We start from the raw sequence: 14,490 nt of genomic DNA, 5'->3' as shown, positions 1-14,490 counted from the left end.
CGGTGGTAGGTTTTTGAAAAATTCTTTAAACAGCAGACAGGGACGTTTTCCGCCACCAAGAACTCAATCGTGAAGAAACGTGCACAGAGAGGACAGTCCTAAAAATGATGAGGACTGTGATGAGCACTCAAACATTAAAGCATCAGAGAAAAGACCACTTCTAGATGTGACCAGAAATAGATAATTGCTTTAAAAGGAAGTCTCCTGATGCTGTTAATGCATTGTGTCAGAATAATTACCAGACTTCATTGTGCATGACAACTGTTAATAAAGCCTACTACGGTGCAGAACGTGTTGATTGAAGGGAGGACTGGACGCTTCGAGTTATTTCGGTCCGATGGCTCACAGATGGGATTTTCCGTGTCCAGACTCTGAGTGCCGCGGATGCCACAGTGTCATGCCTCAGAGGATGACATACACTTGCAGCACAATGCTGTCATTGATTAAACGCTCTCTCTCTTTATCTGCCTTTGCACGCTAAATCTGCCCATGGCTCCAGTCTTTCTTCTGAGGCTATCTCAGAAGTTCAACTCCCAACTTCAGAAGTGCACTGTGAGACAGAATGTAGTTTGTGGTTAGACTGTGTTGTTCTGAAAACTTTTAATGCCACTCTGGTAAACGTGACGGTTTAACAGACATATACTGGACGGTGTCTTTTCAACAGGAAACATACATTTTGGAATTAGAATTTGACTACGGTAAAAGAACTAGTGCTGCAGCTATCAGTTCATCACATTTTTTGCCTTGTTGAAGTGAAAAGTAAAGATTCAGAAGAGGAAAAGGGCCATTTTCCACCATTTCTATTGGTTAAATTGCAAACTAAAACCATTTAGTTTGCTTTTTTAATGGACTGAACATTTTCTGAAATGCAAAAAACAAATAAATAAAAAAAATATACATAAACTGACTTGAAATGTATAGAACAAAAATGTTGAATAAATCCCCAAACAAATAGTGTTGTGATTTAGAACTACAAAAAATGCATTCACCTTAACATCTAGGTGAATGCAAATAGAAACAAGAATTAAAGAACAATATTGTAGTGAACTTGGTCTTGGCCTGTAAGTTTCCCTTGCTCTCTTTCAATCATGAGGGTGCGTGCAGCATAGTCACTATGCCTGCGACTTTGGGAGGAGGTGGTGGCTCAGTACCGTTTCACACTGTGGCTTCCGTTCTGAGGTTGGTTCAGATGAAAACTTTGGCTTTCATTTCTAATTTACCTGCGCTACAGCTAAGTTTCCACTGGCATGAAGCAGTCGCATCAGGTGCACAGTCGATCATCTGTGCTCACCAAGGCGAAGGCTGCTGTACGGAGCGCAGGACGTGCCTGTTTCAATGCACTCACTCGTTCATTTTGCAAGCTGGCTTATGCATCAAATTATCTTTGACTGTTGTGGAGAGTCCTGTGAATCTAGTTTGTTTGGCAGTGAGAAAATCATCTCCTGCTTTGCTGTAGCAACCAGAATGCATTTTGAAGATGAGATGATGATTCAAGACCATGAAAAGGATCGTTATAAGAAGCTTTATGTTTTGAATGAATGGTGCCTACGAGTAGAGACTAATAGAAAAATGCAAAGTCATCCCTAAATCACAAACATGTGATGTCCCGGGAAAACAACTACAATGTACGGGTCTCGATTTGTACAGTTATCATCTGGTACATTCCCATTGTGAAGAGAAGCATGCTGGTTTTTAAGTCTCCATGGAATAAAGAGAATCTTTTGTTATGTAATGTAGGTTCGAAAGAAGATTAAGCTAATTTGAAGTTTGTGAATCTACTTCTTTCAGTCAAGTGTCTGGTTTGCATGTAAGAAGTAGAGTTAAGTAAAGACGTAAAAGTCCATATGGGCTGCACACTGGAATGTGCATGACGTAATGGAATAATGGAATTATCTAGCCAACTAACTAAAGTGAATCTAATGACTAAAAGCTGTTGCTAATATTCATCCAAATGATCCGAGCATGACAGCCATGAGGCTCTTCTGGCTCCTCAGAGCAGTTTGTGTGTAATCTTAGAATTTGAAGTCACCCCACATACATTAAATCCACTCTACCCAATAAAACCTATCAGGAGGAGACACAACCAAAAGCATAAATATTTTTTCAGTGTGGGGAAGCCATTAGTCCTTTAAACCACACCCTTTAAACCACGCTCAGCCCCTTTAAACCACACCCATGAAGGATAAAGCAGAATGGGCTGCAACCCCCCTCCAACCATTCAATCCAGACACAGGCTGATGAAGTAGAACTTCTATCTACTTCAAGACAGACACAGAAAATATGGAAGCAGGCGGGAGCCATACAGTGGCTCCATCCTACCTGGTATGGTCCATCTTCAACACTTTGTGCTGTTGTCTGCCAATAGGGATTGCTGCAATCGTCTGCTCTTGTAGGGTAGGTGACCTTTCCTAAATACCAAACTTAATTTTTCTTCTGTTGCTGCTTTACATTTTTAAAAGATGCCTTAAAATCAATAACAATACAAACTGCTTTTTGAAAATCTTTTTTAAAACATTGATTATTGTTTTTTAAAGGCACAAAGTGCAAATTCTGCAGGAGAATCCGCCATAGCTCAGGATGCATCGAGGACAGCCAAGATCCTTAATGTCATCGGGCTTGTGTGTGGAATCATTTTGCTCATCATTATTATCGCCTTCAAAACCACTCAGAAGTAGCGGCATTGAAGGTGCTTCGAAGACGTCGGAATCTCAGCAAGCCTTTCATCATCACATTGCTTTCCCTTCCCCCCACATATAGGACCCCTAAAAAGAAACAGATGTCTATGTGTTGTGTCTGTTTTAGATGATATCCTGGAAAGATCCATGCAGTTGTTTTGGTGTTGAAACATGCATGATTTGTGTAAGGAGAAAACTGTTTCCTTTTTTTATATAATGGAATGATTATCTTTTGTTGTTTCTTGTTATATATATATATTAAATAAACAGTACAACATGATCTTATTTGTGATCTGTGATTATGAGAGCTAAAGACATATCAGAAATGTCAAAAAGTTCACTGGCTACTTCACGTGTCCATTTACTTTAAATCATAGGAAATTACCTGATATAAGACGTAAAGACACGTGAAATATCATTAAAATCCTGGGCTGAGAAACAAGGGTACATCGATGCTTAATTTCAAGGTGAAATCCAAAATAATTAAAAGTATAACAGTTAGGAACTATAGAATTCCTCATAGTCACGTTATCATTAACCTTGAGCATCTACCATTCGTATGCATGTATCTAGCAAACAGTTATACAATAACCAACAATACCATCTGAAAGTAATTTGTGCTTGAGCTACGATTGACATCCTGTTTACCAGTTCTAAAAAACACTGGGTTTTGTTAGTGGGGGTTTGCTACATGTTTTTTTTATCCAATCTGCTCTTTTTCTTGGGCCTCTGAGCTCCTCTCTCTCAAAAGTCCCTCAAGATGCGAGAGTAGAGACGTCTCCCTGTGCCTCCTCTGAAGTTAATAAGCAAAGCAAATAAAATAATGAACAAAGAGGCCTCTATCTGAACGATAAGAAGATAGTATTATTTCATAGTTATTGCAAATATTCTGTTCTTACATCTTCAGACAGCAGTCCTGGGTTTGGTTTGTGAAGCCTGTGAAGGAGGGAGGCAGCGTGAAAGTTGGACAGAGTCCAATGGGAGTCCCCTGAAGGGGCCTGTTGGTCTTGAAACCACGGACACAAATTGGCTTCCTGTCCTGAGGGGCACATACCCCACAGTCTGGCATTAAACAGCTCCCCCAGGCATGCCTGCAGAACCTGGGATGTAAAGTCAAACAGACCGACCACATTTGAATTAAAGTCAAGCCAAAGTAAACCCAATTAATAGTTCAAACTTCAGCTTTATTTTTTAGTGGACATAAAAAACGAGTTCTTGTCTGTACCTTGAAGAAAAGCCTCTGGAAGGCAGGACTGGAGTCGGAGCTCATGTCTTTAACTTTGACATGGGCCAGACAGTGGAGCAGCAGCAGAGAGAAGCCTCCAACTGACTGGAGCCGCTGGCGACGGACAAAGAGCATCTCCTCTGCTTCCTGTCAACAGAGCGGTCATTCACACGGTACTCTGAGCAAGACATGCAAAAACATATATACATGCTTAAGTCTGAAGTTGCTCCTTTGCTTTGGTCGTGTGGATCCCTCTGAAGGAATGTGAAACAACAGAGGTGACCCCAGAAACAGGCTTTATAGCCCTGACCTCATGCAGAAAAACATGAAGGTTGTGGGAGGAGAGGGGGGGGGGCGAGCAGAGAAGGAATCTTTTGTGTCCAGAGAGCAGCAGGGCTGGAGAAGATGTTGAACAAAAGCTTTCACTGGTTGGATCTGTTCACTGAATAACCCCTTGTGTGTCCCCTGAGGCTCCCTCAGCATTAGTGAGGGCTCCAGGGTGTAAACAGGAAATGGACGTAGAAAGTTGAGGCCTTGCTGGAGCCGTGTCTCATGTACTGATTAAGTCCACAGAGGCAGTGGGTATTTCACAGATGCTCTTGACGTTCTCTTCATGGACTTCAGTGGGAGTGGGATCTGACAGTCTGAGGTGAACAGCAGCGTTTTACAACTTTTACCGAGTTGTTTTTCTGTTAAACATCTGTGGACAGCCTGCTGACTCTCTGTGGCACTGAGAAAGGGCCTTTTTCCTGCATCATTTTAATGTTAAACTCATTTACACTGGCATTGGACTATGTACCAGTATGTTGTTGATTATACTTATGATAAATGAACTGTATTCATATCTGCTATTATTGTCCGATCGACCAATTTCGGCGTTTTACAGTACAAATCACATCCACCCATTCACATTCTTTTTCTTGTCGCACGCCATTCACATACTGCCGGCACAACCAGGCAATTTGCCCAGCTTCAGCTTCCTGCCCAGGGACACTTCAGCATACTGACTGAAGGAGCCGGGGATTAAGCGTCTGGTTGGTAGACGACCCGCTCTACCCCCTGAGCCACAGCCGCTCTTATGTTAACACACACTTGACCAATTGGAACAACATGTAGAGAATTGACGCTTTCTCAGACCGGAGCTGTAATTTTACCTGATAAAAGAAGGAATTTCTGAAGGCGTTGTTCAAGTAGTTGTTGTTTGGCAGACTGGCAGTTATCTGAAGTGAAATAGCTGGAGTCTGTTGGAAAAGAAAAACAACAACCTAAGTAATTCTTGTTGCCAACGTAAATTAAACGCAGAAAAAATATTGAAATGCAACTTTGTCTCTTCACTAAAACAACAAAGAGTGTTTTAACAGTAAAAGACATCAGGAAGAAAATGCATCAAAGAATGTGGGTAAAAGTAAACGTTTTTTTTAGATGAGTTTGAAGAGATTATACGAGCCTAAGGGATACAGTGTATGTTCAAAGTGTTCCTGTCTAAATTAATTCGGCCTCAGAGGCTCCCAGGAAATTACAATTTAAAAGATAGCCGGGGGCCAGGCCACTCAACGCTTCAAAATTAAACAATGAAAGCAATTTTGAAAGATAAATAGAAAAAAACAAGTTTATAAATCAGAGTGAAACTTTGTCACCAACCAGTTGTAGACTGTGTAATGTTTGCATCAGGAAGAGTCCATGTTGGTAGACCAGGAACTCTCGGGGGTTGAGGACTGACGGGTCCACAGGGATCAGCTCTCCCTCACATTCCCACTGAGCATCAAGGATATCGACGAAACTGTTGCCTCTGTCTGCGCAAAACACAGAGAACAACTATTTCCAATAAGCCATTAATACTGCAGTCCACTGTTATTGCTGCAAAAGCTTTTCACCTTTTAGCAAAAGTCCTCGTCTTGTACAAAAAAATAGGACGCCTGCATTATTCATGTAGAACCAAAGACCATTTAGTTGCTGTTTGACTGAGCTGCAGAAGGCTAGGTTGTCCACATCAAGCTAACTTAATCTTTGAGAATCACTCAAAAATCCATCCGAAACATTTTCAAGGCATTTTACTTGAAGCCACAATGTGAAACTCATGGTAGCAATTGGGTAAAAGTCAGGGGCTCACCGCAAATAACTGCACAAAACTGCATCACAATCAATGAAGTAATTACAAGTAATACAAACTTTACTAAATCATGAAGCCAAGCAAACTAGCAGACGTTCCAACATGTGAGGTTCAGGAAACATCTCAAGGTTCTGGAAAGTGAGGGAATCTAAATAATACACAATCACTATGTTGGTATCTGCCCTTTTTCACGAAATTAGACCATCACACTATGGGGCACTTATTCAGTATTCATAAATATATAAAAATATTTAATTGAAGTTTTCTGCAGGTAATGTTTGTAGTGGAAATTTATCTCGAGATGTGAAATAAAGAGTTTCTCGGACCGGAGTTGTCTTTGAGTTTTAATTGTGAGCTCTGCAGAGGGTTACGCAGTCAGCATCAACGCTTAGCGTGAAAACAGGAAACCTATCAGAAAGATGAAAGTAAACCTCTGCCTTGTGTTGTTGCTACTGCAGAAAGAGGAATCAACCCCAGCACTCAGTTGCACAGGGTCAACTGCTAAGTGCACAGAAAACAGTCATAACAGTAGCAGGACATTGATCAGGGGAATCTTCCATTACAGTTTGATTCTGTGAGAAAATATCTCTGAGGTGTGGGTGATGCTTGATAGTCTATGAACACCTTTTTTTATTTTAAAGTTTCCAACCTCTACTCTACCTGATCTACCGCTGAGCTCTCCTCTCAGAAGCCCCGCCCCGCAGGCCCGGCCCCTCAGCTGCAGCTCTACGACTTTCAGCAGCTGGAACAGGGGAGAGAGCTCCAGCAGCCTGGTCCACTCCTCCTCTGAGGCATAAAAATGAATATGGATGGGTAAAGTGTACATGACTCACCACATGCAGCCCTCTGACTGCGCACGTATTTGACATCACAGCGTTACCTGGGACTGTGGGGACAGAGATGTGTGTGGGCTGAGCAGACTCTTTCACAGGATGGTTCTCTGTCAGGAAATAGGTTGAAATGACTCATTATCCACGAGGGAAAAGTTTGATATTTTGTGATCTAATCAGTGTGAACGGTCGGTTTGTTCCACAAGGGATTTTTTGAGAACTTGACGCATTCACCAATTTTCCTCGTAGTTTGAGTTTTCTTATGGGTTAAAACACAATTTACAAATGGACCAGATCTGTCGTAGGAGTCACATGAAATTCATCTTATTCAAATCAAGTTTTTCACTCATTGGATTGTATATTTAATTAGTTTGATGCAATTATATATAAATTACAAAATATTCAGTTTTACCAGGTAACTTACACATTTTTCTGAAGTTAGAAGCGTTTGCAGAATTGACGAGTCACGCTCATACAAACTCACCGTACAAACGAAAGTAAGACAAATATCAGATGAGAATTTGAAGATATTCTTGCATGAGGTCCAATGACTGTAAAACTCACAAATAGAGTTGGTATATCTCCTTCGTTTACTCTGTTCATAAGCTGAAGGATGAAAACAACAACTTGCTGAGTTACAGAAACAGAGGATGCCTGATCTCCTCTGTTTCCAGTCTTCGGATTCATCAGATTCAGATTCCATATTCATACATAAATAACACATAAGAGGGGTGTCTATTTTCTCACTCAACACTCAGGAAAGAGTGTTGGAGTCCTTGGAATTAGTTAAAAATCTCACACCATATCTCACGATGTAAAAGAAAGTGAATGTATATTCCTGGATGTACCCCTTTGTGTGGATCTATGCAGGAATTTAATTGGGTTCTTTTTTGGCCCGTGTCCCCTCCGTCCACCAGCTTTTTGTGGATGTCAGTTCTGTAATTTTTTGCGTAATCCTGCTGACTAACAAACAAACAGACAGAGGCGAAAAAAAACAGAACCTCCCTGGTGGCCTTATTTCAGAGGTATGCTTTGCTTTGCAGCCAGAAGCATGGATGATTGATTCCCTCAGTGTGGATGTGTAAATATCTGTGTCGCTCCCCAGACTTCTATTGCCAGACTTAAGCAGGTAAAAATGTACTATTCTCACTCACGTACTGTACTGTAGACGAGCACAGCACAGTTCGACAGTGTGAAAGGGGGTCTCACATTCACAGCTTTGATTTCTGCTCACCCTGGGACTGGACGCCAGAACAGGCGGTGTGTGTTTGTGAGTTGTGTGTTGGTGCCGAGCCGGCCTGCAGACCATTGTCCTGGGGCTGAGCTACATTAACAGGCTCCCTCAGAGACTGGGTGGAGATTCCTTTAGAAACACGGATTGTTAGAGACATTGTAAACTACGTGAGCCAGACATCAAACCACGTATCTCCTTGAGCGGCCGTGAGAATTTGTCTAAACAAAGATGATTCTCGAAAGAGCCAAGACACATTATGTTGAGGTAGATTTGACGGAGACATGAACAATTAAAGATTTTAAAACATAACCCAGTGGTGAATGTAGCTCTGTACCTTTACATATACAATCAAAGTTTTGGAACATGCAACATTATTGCCAAAATTCTAATAGTCATGTTCTCCTTCTACTCTATCTCTACTCTCCAGAGACGATAAAGAAGCAGAACGTAGATAAACAACAACATCCTGGATCTAAGACACATCGGATTGTTTTTTACTCAAGGACACACAAACAGTTGAATTTGTACAAACACGGTGTCAGTTTCCCTCCTCTCTGCTCTAATCTTGGTGCATTTTAACCACCAGCTGACTTCACAGTATTTCTAGACATAGAAGGCTCTCTCCACACACATGTTATCACAAGGGTTGAGCGGCTTTAGAAGCACATACCTTTCACCACAGGCACAGAGGCAGTCCAGACTCTGGAGGCTATCTCCAGCCCGTATGCCGGTTTAACTGATAAACCTGAAACATGTCACAAAGCAAATTGAAAGAAGGAGCATGGTATTATTCTATGTTTGAGACCGAAACCAAGAACGTATTGATCCTACAAACAATCCTGCCCCATTTTTTTGTATCATAAATCTATTAAAAACACATAAATAAGCCTCAGTGACATGACCCCTAACTACTATGGATATGGGCTTCTAGGTATTTTGAGTCAATTCCATTTACATTGTCCTGCTGCCATAAATACTTACTAAAGCACTAATGGCATATTCCTATGGCACAGCTTTTTGGTTAAGCTTTTTTAATGAATTGAACTATCTACAGCGTTTGCAACTAACTTCTTAAGATTTTGAACTTTACAGCAGTACTTCATTTCTTTGTTAGAAATATAAAAGTATAGAATAAAACCAGCCTTATCCTTTAACCAAAAGATTGGATTGTTAAATCCCATGAGGAGATCAAAACATAACAACATATTGATCCTACGAACAGGTATTTTTCTCAAAGCCTAATTTACTGGCAAATATTGTGTTTAGCAAGCGGCTCCATTGTTTTCACTAAATATCAAAAAATATATTGAAAACACATAAATAATCCTCTGTGTTGCAGAGTGTGACATGGCCCTTCTTTTATATGCATGGCCGCGTGTTTATTTTGAGTCAATCCCATTTACCCTGTCCTGCTGCCATAGATACTCACTAAACCACCAATGGCTTATTCCTATGGCACAGCTTTTGGGAAGAATTGTTATACATTGTTAAATAAATTGAACTGTATACTGTCAGTTTTGTTCACAATAAGAAAAAATATCGAAATAAACCAGCCTTTAACCATGATACCAGACTGTGTTGGGAAAAGTGCAGATAATCGTGTTAGATGCAGGAATCCAGAGGCGAGCTCAGAGTGAGGAAATGTGTTTGGCAGTAGAACGAGATCACAGATTGTAAATCAAAACTCATTCTCTCAGAAAGAACAACACAGAGAGAAGCATGAAATTTGTATCACTGCGAAATTTTTTCATTTGTGCTTTAGAACAATACTGTATATCTAAATGTTTGCCATCTATCATGTGCTACAGCATAATAGAAAAGATGATAGCCCTGTTACTGACTCTGTACCTGAGACGTGACGATTGCAGGTGTTGGGGGAAAGGCTGGCCGACTGTTTTTCTTCCAGCAGCTGGTTCAGTCTCTCCAGCAGAGGCAGAGCCTTCTGCTGAAGGAAACCCATGACCTTAGTCGGCCTCTTCCTGGTGCACTGGACCAGACCATAGTCCTTGTACCAGAAGTTACCACACAGCACCGCCTAGACAATCACCAAGAGAGATAATCAGGAGATAATCAAAACAAACATTTTTACAGCCCTCTTAAATTTTGCTCTGACCGTTGAGCTTAGATCTAAACAAACTCGATGGGATGACGGTAAAGCCAAAACAAGCTCTGTCATGTCTTTATATATATATTTATAATTCAGTGTCATTTATTGAGCGGGTCTGCCCATGCCGTGACCTGAGCAGTGTCAGCACGCAGCTGACAGAGGTGTCTGACGAAGTGCAGAGCGACGAGAGCGGCCTCCATCTCCGTCTGTCTGGAGCAGCACTGCTCCCACAGCTCTCTCTGACTCAGCTCTCTGTCCTGCAGGACACATGAACACAGAGGACGCGAAACGTTTTTTACTCACATTGAGACAACAAAGTCACAATGTGCGTCTCAGAGCTCGAAACTTAGAGCTCGAAACTCGTGTCAAAGTTCAAGTACGAGACTTTCCAAAGACTATGGTATTGCATACTGTTACATACTATAGGGCTGTTTATGGGGGGGGACATGCAAACTCCACGCAGGAAGATCTCGTCCGAACCTTGCTGTGATGTAACAGAACTAACCACTGTTCCACCGTGCCATCCTCATATCAGTCGCTATTGATTATTATTATGATTGATATCAAATTATTGCATTTTTCAAGTTTAAAGACAGATTTTTGCTCCTGAGTGGAGTTGTGGTATTAAACTTGTCTTTGTGGACAGAGAATGAAACAAGACAGATCTAAGGTAGATCATTAAATCCAATTATGTGTTCTACCTCCTCACTGTGCTTGCACCATGCATATACACTACCGTTCAAAAGTTTGGGGTCACTTAGAAATGTCCTTATTTTTCAAAGAAAAGCACTGTTTTTTTCAATGAAGATAACATTAAATTAATCCGAAATACACTGTTAATGTGGTAAATGACTATTCTAGGTGGAAATGTCTGGTTTTTAATGAAATATCTACATAGGTGTATAGAGGCCCATTTCCAGCAACTATCACTCCAGTGTTCTAAGGTACATTGTGTTTGCTAATCGCCTTAGAAGACTAATGGATGATTAGAAAACCCTTGAAAACCCTTGTGCAATTATGTTAGCACAGCTGAAAACTGTTTTGCTGGTGAGAGAAGCTATAAAACTGGCCTTCCTTTGAGCTAGTTGAGTATCTGGAGCATCACATTTGTGGGTTCGATTATACTCTCAAAATGGCCAGAAAAAGAGAACTTTCATGTGAAACTCGCCAGTCTATTCTTGTTCTTAGAAATGAAGGCTATTCCATGCGAGAAATTGCGAAGAAACTGAAAATTTCCTACAACGGTGTGTACTACTCCCTTCAGAGAACAGCACAAACGGGCTCTAACCAGAGTAGAAAGAGAAGTGGCAGGCCCCGTGCACAACTCAGCAAGAAGACAAGTATATTAGAGTCTCTAGTTTGAGAAATAGACGCCTCACAGATCCTCAACTGGCAGCTTCTTTAAATGGTACCCGCAAAACGCCAGTGTCAACGTCTACAGTGAAGAGGCGCTCCGGGATGCTGGCCTTCTAGGCAGAGTGGCAAAGAAAAGCCATATCTGAGACTGGCCAATAAAAAGAAAAGATTGATATGGGCAAAAGAACACAGACATTGGACAGAGGAAGATTGGAAAAAGTGTTATGGACAGACGAATCAAAGTTTGAGGTGTTTGGATCACACAGAAGAACATTTGTGAGACGCAGAACAGGTGAAAAGATGCTGGAAGAGTGCCTGACGCCATCTGTCAAGCATGGTGGAGGTAATGTGATGGTCTGGGGCTGCTTTGGTGCTGGTAAAGTGGGAGATTTGTACAAGGTAAAGGATTTTAAATAAGGAAGGCCATCACTCCATTTTGCAACGCCATGCCATACCCTGTGGACAGCGCTTGATTGGAGCCAATTTCCTCCTACAACAGGACAATGACCCAAAGCACACCTCCAAATTATGCAAGAACTATTTAGGGAAGAAGCAGGCAGCTGGTATGCTGTCTGTGAATGGAGTGGCCAGCGCAGTCACCAGATCTCAACCCCATTGAGCTGTTGTGGGAGCAGCTTGACCGTATGGTACGCAAGAAGTGCCCATCAAGCCAATCCAACTTGTGGGAGGTGCTTCAGGAAGCGTGGGGGGAAATTTCTACAGATTAGCTCAACAAATTAACAGCTAGAATGCCAAAGGTCTGCAATGCTGTAATTGCTGCAAATGGAGCATTCTTTGACGAAAGCAAAGTTTGAAGAACAAAATTAATATTTCAAATAAAAATCATTATTTCTAACCTTGTCAATGTCTTGACTATATTTTCTATTCATTTTGCAACTCATTTGATAAATAAAAGTGTGAGTTTTCATGGAAAACACGAAATTGTCTGGGTGACCCCAAACTTTTGAACGGTAGTGTACAATATATTGCTACATATTGATTTTATGTTTTACTGCTGTTGATGACAATTACACTGCAATATTGTTTTATCGCCCAGCCCTAGCAGAGCATAACACCTGATGTACATGTGTAAAACAAAGAATAAGCTACAGTCCCACATATAAACCACAAAGCCAATATTCTGACCACAGCATGCAGAGTTGTAGCCCAGTCTCCTCCCTGTGTCCACTTTTCCTGTTCTTGCTGCAGCTGCTCCACACACACATCCACCTTATCGAGCCCAGACACGAGCTCCGACTGCCAGACGCTCTGCTGATCCCACTCCTCCTCATCACCTACACACAGAGAGGGAGAGACGCACAAAGACATGCTGCCAACCCAAATAAAATACCCAACACTGACATTATGTTAATTACTATGGAACTGAAGGATCAGACAGGAGATGCTGGCACGAGAGCGCCTCTCTTTTGGAGAGCGATGAATGGAACCACAGCGCAGGTCATGACTGCAATTTCCCTTCATGCTCTTCATCCTGCCAATTTGGCAGCCTCAGTTTATACCCTGCGTGAGGATGTGTAGTACATGTGGAGGCAGCATGAGAGCCAAGTGGGAGTGCTGAGCGGCTCTCCTCTGGGCCTCGGCCTGCGATGTTTCCTGCACCTCCGCAGCTGCTTCCCTCAGTTGCCTCCCTGACCACTGGAGCTGCTGCGGAGTACACATTTACACGTAGAACATGAAACGTGGAGGCACAGCTTTGCATACTGACACACAGACAGACACAGATAATCAATGGAATGAACACAGCCATTGGAAAACATACATGCACACACTCATAATTGGCGATACGGTAAATTATCACTTTGCAAACACCTACAAAAACATTTCATCGTCCAGCTTTCTTGTTGTGCGCCACAGGATATGAAAAGCTTTCCTGCAATTACTCTCCTTTCCCACTCGCCTCCAGCATTCACATACCCCATTGATCATCTCCACATGCTCAACACATGTTCTCAGAGGCTATGACTATCCTCTGAGTAGAGACCATGTGAGACATATTCAACCAAAACAGCAAACTCCACCTGCTGACCTGAGACGACTTAACCCCGACGAGATACTGGAGAAGAGCTGAGTCCAGATCAGACAGAATATCTTCCTCACGCTGCCTCTGATGCTGCCAGTACGTGTTTCGCACACACACCTCTCTCGGCAGAGCCTCCACCTGGAAGCAATGAGAGGAAGATTCATCGAATCCCAGCGATAAGCTTCCATCTCTTTTATCAATTTCACAAATCTCCCTCCAGCAGAAAATAACAGGAGAGTTGAATCACTTTTAGTCTCACTGGTCACATTAAAGATGACTTGTACCAGAGCATTTATGGAAGCGTTTCTCTGAAGTACTGCCCCACCTGCACACCATCAGTTTGATCTGCCACCGTTAACCAGTAGGAAGCTGTAACAGGCAGAATGTGCTTCCTGGACACATCCAGCCTGGCTCCAACCACTGGTGCCAACGTCCCTGTCACTGGGTCAACAGTCTGAGATCCATAACGAATCGCCACCAGGCCTATAAAGACCCAGATGAACTTCTTTTATTCCCTATTGTTCAAAAGACCTTTAAAGAGGATTTAAGTGCGTCAGCTGAACATTAACCTGTGCTATAGCCTGTTTTTGACAGTACCTTTTCCATCTGGGTCCTCCATGGTCCCTGCCAAGGGTACAGTAATCCCAGAGACCAAGTCAGTGTGACATCCCAGCACGGGCACACTGAGACCAGATCCCATGGGGTCAGGATACTCCATCCCCAGCAGGGCTGTCACACCCACATCAGAGCCTGACAGAAGCATCTCCCCTGGGTCCCACGAGAAGAGGAAAGAAGAAGCAGGAGCAAAGAAAAATGAATATGAAAAGGTGCTAAAATACTAAGTAAGTATTCCTGAACTTTTCTTGGTCCAAGTTTGAGAGGAGCTTGACTCATTTCTCTGAAGTTTTGTGG

At 42.1% G+C, this 14,490-nt stretch overlaps 1 protein-coding gene across 1 annotated transcript; it reads right to left on the bottom strand.

The window, feature by feature from the left end:
- Positions 1–1,064: 1,064 nt before the first annotated feature.
- si:dkey-103g5.4 lies at positions 1,065–13,710 on the bottom strand. Its single transcript, XM_047339650.1, has 12 exons — positions 13,585–13,710; positions 12,684–13,202; positions 9,923–10,438; positions 8,745–8,819; positions 8,075–8,203; positions 6,891–6,950; positions 6,671–6,796; positions 5,542–5,693; positions 5,055–5,141; positions 3,901–4,047; positions 3,575–3,775; positions 1,065–3,468 (listed from the first exon to the last, which is right to left on the bottom strand). The coding sequence occupies exons 3-12, from the start codon at positions 10,032–10,034 to the stop codon at positions 3,376–3,378; spliced, it is 1,182 nt and encodes a 393-aa protein (XP_047195606.1). The 5' UTR covers positions 10,035–10,438; positions 12,684–13,202; positions 13,585–13,710; the 3' UTR covers positions 1,065–3,375.
- Positions 13,711–14,490: the final 780 nt, after the last annotated feature.

This window comes from Hippoglossus stenolepis, chromosome 4, assembly GCF_022539355.2.
Source record: "Hippoglossus stenolepis isolate QCI-W04-F060 chromosome 4, HSTE1.2, whole genome shotgun sequence".
In the NCBI taxonomy this organism is placed as follows: domain Eukaryota; kingdom Metazoa; phylum Chordata; class Actinopteri; order Pleuronectiformes; family Pleuronectidae; genus Hippoglossus; species Hippoglossus stenolepis.
The sequence above is the reverse complement of the archived record's forward strand: the minus strand, read 5'-3'. Positions and strand labels throughout refer to the sequence as shown.

Excerpts from the sequence above, each read along its gene's own strand:
- si:dkey-103g5.4 (XM_047339650.1), bottom strand. The coding sequence starts at position 10,034 with ATGGGTTTCCTTCAGCAGAAGGCTCTGCCTCTGCTGGAGAGACTGAAC. Across the intron at positions 8,820-9,922 it reads CTGCAATCGTCACGTCTCAG|GTTTATCAGTTAAACCGGCA; the intron begins GTACAGAGTCAG and ends GACATGTTTCAG. Across the intron at positions 6,951-8,074 it reads TTCTGGCGTCCAGTCCCAGG|AGAACCATCCTGTGAAAGAG; the intron begins GTGAGCAGAAAT and ends ATTTCCTGACAG.